This window comes from Aptenodytes forsteri, unplaced genomic scaffold, assembly GCF_000699145.1.
Source record: "Aptenodytes forsteri isolate BGI_AS27 unplaced genomic scaffold, ASM69914v1 Scaffold284, whole genome shotgun sequence".
In the NCBI taxonomy this organism is placed as follows: domain Eukaryota; kingdom Metazoa; phylum Chordata; class Aves; order Sphenisciformes; family Spheniscidae; genus Aptenodytes; species Aptenodytes forsteri.
The window spans coordinates 4,247,386-4,254,113 of record NW_008794445.1 but is presented as its reverse complement, the minus strand read 5'-3'; the positions used below and the strand labels follow the sequence as shown (position 1 = coordinate 4,254,113).

The 6,728-nt window shown below is 48.4% G+C and overlaps 1 protein-coding gene across 1 annotated transcript; it reads right to left on the bottom strand.

Moving 5' to 3' along the window:
* Positions 1 to 1,072: 1,072 nt before the first annotated feature.
* On the bottom strand, positions 1,073 to 5,136 carry LOC103907796 (cytoglobin-1). Its single transcript, XM_009290041.2, has 3 exons — positions 5,036 to 5,136; positions 2,539 to 2,770; positions 1,073 to 1,291 (listed from the first exon to the last, which is right to left on the bottom strand). The coding sequence occupies exons 1-3, from the start codon at positions 5,128 to 5,130 to the stop codon at positions 1,163 to 1,165; spliced, it is 456 nt and encodes a 151-aa protein (XP_009288316.1). The 5' UTR covers positions 5,131 to 5,136; the 3' UTR covers positions 1,073 to 1,162.
* Positions 5,137 to 6,728: the final 1,592 nt, after the last annotated feature.

The window sequence follows — 6,728 nt, the reverse complement described above, 5'->3', positions numbered from 1 at the left end:
GGTGCCTGGGTGGGAGCTTGGGCTGGTTTTGGTAAACTCCCCAGTACCACCAGTAACCGTGCACTGTAACCAGCTGCTGCTCCTGCGCATCACGCGTGCCTTTTCCATGCTACAAATGAGAGGACGCATCTGCTTTCTCTGTGTTTATTGCATTACACTGAAGCAAAATGGCAGGTAGTTATTTGCAATTATTAGCTGATGATTTCACCACATCTAAGGAATACAAGGAAAAGCAATTAAATAGTTCGGGACTCTGTTATCACTGAAGGGAGGCTCAGACCGTGCGACAAGACAGGATGAGGGCAGCACCGTAGAAATCCCACACTGAGCTGAGCCCGCCATGCTGCCCACTCAGCGGGGCAGCAGCCTCCCTCAGCTGGATGCATTTTGAGTAGCACAGGAGCTAGTGAGCTCGGTACTATTGCCCTCTCCTGGGTACATGGCCAGAGCAATTTGCTGGGAGTAGCACCGTGAAATCCACGCACTGGAGATGTTCATCCCTGCCCAGAGGGACCCAGCGGTGACCACATTCAGTGTTGCCATCCCTTGCGCTGAAAATTGCTCCGACAAACCTCTCCCCAGGTTGGGGGAACTCTGCTGGCTCATGCAGAATGGGACCTTCCCCATGTTTTTCTCAGACATTAGTCTTTCCCATACACCACTCCCCCCATTGTTTTAGTTCAAACATGAAACAACACCCATGCCTCTTAAATAACGACCTCTACACAGTCCCTGGAGATGCTTCAAAATGGTCTCCTGCTCATCATTCATGAGGATGGAGAGGTGGTAGCTGAGATGAAGAGCTGCTGGTGCCTCTCTGGGCTGGTGCTGCTGGAAGGAGCAAGTCTTTCTCTCAGGAATACAAAGGTTAAAGTCATCGTCTTAAAATGTAGTCTTCAAGGATGGTGGCCAGAGGAACCCACCTGGAGCACTGAAGCTGCAAAGCACATCAGGATTTGTTGGTTGGCTTTGATGTATCTGCAGGTTTTATTTAACTGTAGAAATTCAGTTTGCTAAGGAAATTATTGACATTGATATCTATATTATATAAGCCTTTTTCTTGCTTTTTTTTACTTTTTCATTCTTCCAACTGTGGTTGGAGGCCCAAAAGCAGCAAGTCAGTGCTGGCGAGATGTTTGAAGAGCCTGGAGGTTGCACATCCTCACCAACCCGCCTCTTTGTAGACATTGTTCAGGTGAGTGCAGATTTCATTGGTCACCTTCTCAAAGGAAGCTTTGCAGTCTCCACCAAATTTTTCCTCCATCAGTTGCAAGATAATGTCACAGATAATCTAAACAAGGAGAAGGAAAGAAACAACCAGTGTGACCTTTCTTCCACATTAGATGCACAAGAACAAAATACATATTTTTAGTTGGGACTCTTGGAGAGTGGAAAGGGGGTACAAAAACAATTGAGTAGCATATAGCATGCAGAGCTGGAAATAGGTTGTGGAAAATTAGGTGCATTATAGAATTCATCAAAAAACGCAGTCACTGTTGTTTTTTTAAACTATCCTGTATTTAGTTAATGTTGACTGCATCCATATACACAGTCACTTAAAGACTGCTGTACAGGACCAGTTCACTTGGTCCATCTACTGCAATCCTTCTCCTGGCAGCGGACTGTCCCAGATGTTTAGAGGCCACGAAGAGCCCCATGTTGGACACCTATGGAATACATGGTTTGGGGGGGGTAAGTTTCTTCCTAATCTTTCCTGATCGTTAGCTATCTAGCACTCTGTAGCAATGAGGGTTTGTATGTCTTCACAGCTGCTAGGTAGGTGGTATACTCTGAAGCGTCAACTCCTTTTCTGTGCAGCATTTATTATTTTGTGCCCATCTTTACCTGGAAAAATTCTTTTCAGGATCTCTCCAGGCAGAAATCCTCACTTATTCGCCCACTTACTGAAAATTGGGCTCACTGCTTTGGAAACCACCTTCCTGGTGCCTGAGTGACCTTTGCCAGAAGGTGCCTCCTTTTGCATTTCGTGCTGTGTAAGGCAGACAAAATAGTTATAAATGCACTCTGCTAGTGACCTTAGGTGGACTTGGGTAAGTCATTTGATCCTGTATTTATTATCTGTGTTTGTTTAGTGATGGCAATGCTGTTGCCATTGTTGCTCAAGAACAGCTGGTTTGGTTGTCCTAGAAAAGCTCAGTTCCTGTTACTAGAGAAAAATAGACATCAAGGACTGAAGTCCAGTGTTAAGCTGCTTTTCTGTGTCTTGTTATTAAATGACAAGCATGGGAATCCTGTTGCACTGAGAAAACCCGCTACAACTCGTGGGCAGCTCTGCAGCTCCTACCTGAGCAGACCTGGCTGCATCGCATCTGCTGCACAGCCGTCTTCCCAACACATGCCAGATCTCTCATTCCTGCTATCTTCCACCATCAACCGTCTCACCTTCCACCATCTCCACTCTCTGAAGCATATATCTATTTATATATACGAAGCCCGTTTTCCTCAGTTCTACCCCTCCAAGAGGAAGACATCCTCCCATCACAATTACACCCCCTGGGAAGATGGCTGCTGGCTCACCCTAAAGTTTTTTGGGTCAATCTTCAGCTGGGTGGCGTGTTTCTTGCCAAGTGGGTTCACTACCCCAAGAAAAGCCTCGGAGTTGTCTAGGTGTTGCACCATGTCGTTGATGGCAGTGAAAACCTTCTTGCCGTGGCCCCTGATCTGATCTGACTGTTTCATCTCTTCGGCGGAGTCCATGCCTTTGAAATGTGTGAAGTAGGACTTGGTGTCTGGGTGCTCAGTAAACATCCTGTTGAGAAATGAGAGATGTCTTAATTTGTGGACCGAGGCATCGATGCAGATATGGCTTCATGTTCCAGGCCTTGTCTTATGCATTTATTGCCCTTTTTCCTTCTCTCCATTAGAACAGACCTCTTTCCCCTGCATTTCTTGGTTCTCCTTTGCCCTTCCCATCTGTGCACAGCCCCTTTGCCCATGGCACCCTGTCCCCTTCCTCGCCTCTCCCCAGGGCACTTTCCTTTGCTCACTCCAACTCAAAACCTACCTATCCTGAATTTATTCTGCTGCTTCTAAAATAAACATTTCCTCAGTGTTGACTCAGTGTTAGGTGGAGATAAAATCCACAGAGAAGTGGGAGCACGTTCATACAGGGTGAGTGTGACAGCGCGATATTCCCAAGGATGTTCTAGACAGCAGATATGTCCACTGTGCTCTCGGTGGGTGTTTTCATGGAGAAACCCTACTATTGGTTTTGTTAATTAACCCCTTCCTAGAGTCCATCCCAAAGCTTTCTTACTGCCTGTGATGGATTGTTGTTTGAGTACCGGGTACTGTTCATTTCGTTTGGTCAAAAGTAACACAATTCAATGCCACCCATAAAGGAATTGCCTTTTATAATACATCAATTACCATCATCTTGGTCAAGCTCTTAAAAAAGCAGTTTACTCTGTTGGGTAAACCAGTTATCCACCTGAAATAGCAATAGCAAATTCCAGATTGCATTTCACAGAGTCACAGAACAGTTGAGGTTGAAGGGACCTCTGGAGGTCACCTGGTCGAAACCCCCTGCTCAAGCACAAAGGAATTGCCTTTTATAATACATCAATTACCATCATCTTGGTCAAGCTCTTAAAAAAGCAGTTTACTCTGTTGGGTAAACCAGTTATCCACCTGAAATAGCAATAGCAAATTCCAGATTGCATTTCACAGAGTCACAGAACAGTTGAGGTTGAAGGGACCTCTGGAGGTCACCTGGTCCAAACCCCCTGCTCAAGCACGACCACTTAGACCTGGTTGCCCAGGACCATGTCCAGACAGTTTTTGAATATTTCCAAGGATGAAGACTCTGCAGCCTTTCTGGGCAATCTGTGCCAGTGCTTGGTCACCCCCACAGTAAAAACGTGTTTCCTGATGTTCAGAGGGAACCCTCTGTCTTTCGGTTTGGGCCCATTGCCTTTGGTCCTGTCACTGGGCACCACTGAGAAGAGCCCGTCTCTGTCTTCTTTACAACATCCCTTCAGGTTTTTATATACATTGATGAGATCACCCTGAGCCTTCTCTTCTCCAGGCTGAACAGTCCCAGCACTCCCAGACTTTCCTCATAGGAGAGATGCTCCAGTCCCTTCGTCACCTTCGTGGCCCTTCGTTGGACTCTTTCCAGTATGTCCATGTCTCTCTTGTACTGGGGAGCCCAGAACTTCTCTAAAGGCAGGGCTGGGTCTGTAGGACACTAAGGCAAAACCTTCTAGAGTAAATTAGCCCGGGGAGCCAAGCCACTGGATGCTACTAACATTTTATAGCTGCATTTCTGACCCTAACTCTCCTCAGGTTGTGTAGACTGCAGAAGGAAAGAACTGTGCACAACATATGTTGAGGCTGATCCAAGCCCAAGATGTGATACACAAGAAAGGCAGAGGGAGTGGTAAAGGTATGATAACCAGAAATAGTAGTTGGACAGATCAGTGCCTGTGGAGGTGATGTAAGTCCCAGCTGAGAGAGGGATATGTGAAAGGTGAATAGAAGAAACTTGTGTCTTACGGAAGAAGAGAGGAAAACAGAGTGAAACCTAAGAGAGGAAAGCCCACAGGAAGGATATAATACAATGAAACAGATGGGGCCTAGACTGGGAAAGAAAATGAGAAGAGAAATATTGAGGAGATGCAAGTTAAAAAAAAATCATTAAAGGAGTTCAGAGGTAAAGGGGAAGAGGAAAATAGGCCCGTGTTTTGTTCCCATTCTCTTTTATACCATACTTTCTTTTCTTTACCTTAAATACATCACTCTTCTGCTGGGGAGAGGGGTGGAGTGAAGAAATTGTTCTCATCTCTTCCTCCTTTTCTATCCCCCTTCCCCATTTCCTTTTACTTTTCTTTGTGTGGATCTCTCCTCTTCCCTATTTCCTCCCTGAGGTGGGATAAACCACAGCAAACCAAAAAGTTCCCAGCAAGGGCTGCATGAAAACTCATCAAGACGTGCTCCTAGGTGGTAACTCCATCCTTCTTGCCGTTCCTCCTTCAACCCTCTGGGGTAGCAGCAGGATGGGCTCTTTCCTTACCTGACCAGCACAGTTGTCCCATTGTCCTCGGCATCCACATATATCTTCTCCCAGGCGCCACGGGCACTTTGCACCTCTGCTTCAGAGAACGACATGGTGGAGGAGACGGCTGCAATGAAGGACGCAGTGGGAAGGAGAAGGACGGGGAGGTCCTGGTGGGGCAGTTCTGCTCCAGTTCTCTCCTCGGGGCTCTCTAAATAGTGCCCCGGGGATTTAAGAGATCTTGAATGGACTCTTTGTCTCCATTCCCCTCGGTCACATTTCTGCAGGCTTTAGGGCTGCCTAATCACTTTTAATCAGGAAAGAAACCAACCACGTGAGGAGGGAGGACTAGCACTCTCGCTGTGGCGTCAGGTGCCAGAGCAAAGATCTCGCTGTCTGAGGAAAAAAGAGAAAAAAGGGGGGTTTCAGTGGGGAAGAAAAAGATTGGCTCTCCTCCCTTCTCACCCTGCCAAGGCCAGTGCTTGGCTTCTCTTTCCCGAGGGCGATCCTTGCCTGAGCATTAATTTTCCTGGTTTGTTCCTGAGAGCACTGCTGTGCTGTGGGCACCATGGTGCCCTGCCGTCTCCTCTTCCCAGCACTTCTTGCTCCTTCAGTCCAAAGATCCCGTTTCCAGCTCTGGCAACTCTCTTCAGTCCTGCTTTCATGCCATGATCACTGCTTTCCCCACAGCCCTCTGGTTTAGCAGGGGCTCACCCGGCTCTGCTCCCGGCCTTGGCACCGGGCGGGTTGGAGGCATCGCCAGCCCAGGATGACATCGTTACGGGGACAGTGACAGCAGCATGAGCACAGCATTCCTGGCCACAGTGCTCTGGCAAGCCACGTTATTTTAATGCAGGAGATAAATAGGTGCAGGACACCCAGGCTGGAAGCACAGGCATTTTGCTATCCTAATCCTCCTGGCTTGCAGCCGGGATCTCTGTCCTACCCCTAAACCCTACCTGCCTGGGAGGGAGAAAGAGATAAGGGGCAGGAGAAGGGCCAGTGCGGAGCTGCAGACAGCATGTACGGGCCCATTATTGTCATGGTCACTTGGAACTGGAGGCAAAAAAAATCTTGGATTATCCACGCGGTGCCTGGGCTTAACCTCTGGCAGGAATGTTCTGGTTAAGTCCAGGGCATGCACATGAAATAAGGGCTAAGGGGCTTGAGGAACTGCTGCTGCTGCTGGACGCCAAGCGCAGACAAAACCTCGCATTGTTTGGGATGGTTAGAGGAGGGAAGGAACAGGCATGAGGGAGAAATGTGCGGCATGGCAGGCAAAACCAGCCCGATACCCTGGGGGAGAAGGAAAGTGGTGGTTGCAATCTCACAGAGACCGATCAGTCTTGGTGGAGTTGTGTCCCACCGCTGCTGAGGGATGCCTCAAATGACCTCACCAAAACTAGCCCCCCCCACCTTCCCTCCCTCTCCCTTTTCACCACAGCAAACAAAGAGTGGTCTGATAGAAAGCTGCACAGCCTTCTGCTTTCTCGTCCCAAAATCCTCAGAAAAATGTCCCAGATTTCAGGAGAGCCCCAAGGGGGGCACACACACTGTGCTGCTGGGACCACTGCCTCTAAGGCAAACACAAACCAGGGAAGCACCAGTCAGCCCAGCCCAGCCGCCAGCACAGGGACGCAGAGGAAGGAGCAAGGATGGCACCGCAGGAGTCGGTGGTTCCCAGGGCTTTGGGGGCAAAAAGCCTGGGAGG

What these genes read in the sequence shown, in the direction of transcription:
- LOC103907796 (XM_009290041.2), bottom strand. Translation starts at nt 5,130, where the DNA reads ATGTCGTTCTCTGAAGCAGAGGTGCAAAGTGCCCGTGGCGCCTGGGAG. An exon ending in GGGACAACTGTGCTGGTCAG is followed by an intron (nt 2,771 to 5,035) that starts GTAAGGAAAGAG and finishes ATTTCTCAACAG; the next exon opens with GATGTTTACTGAGCACCCAG. An exon ending in TTGACCCAAAAAACTTTAGG is followed by an intron (nt 1,292 to 2,538) that starts GTGAGCCAGCAG and finishes CTCCTTGTTTAG; the next exon opens with ATTATCTGTGACATTATCTT.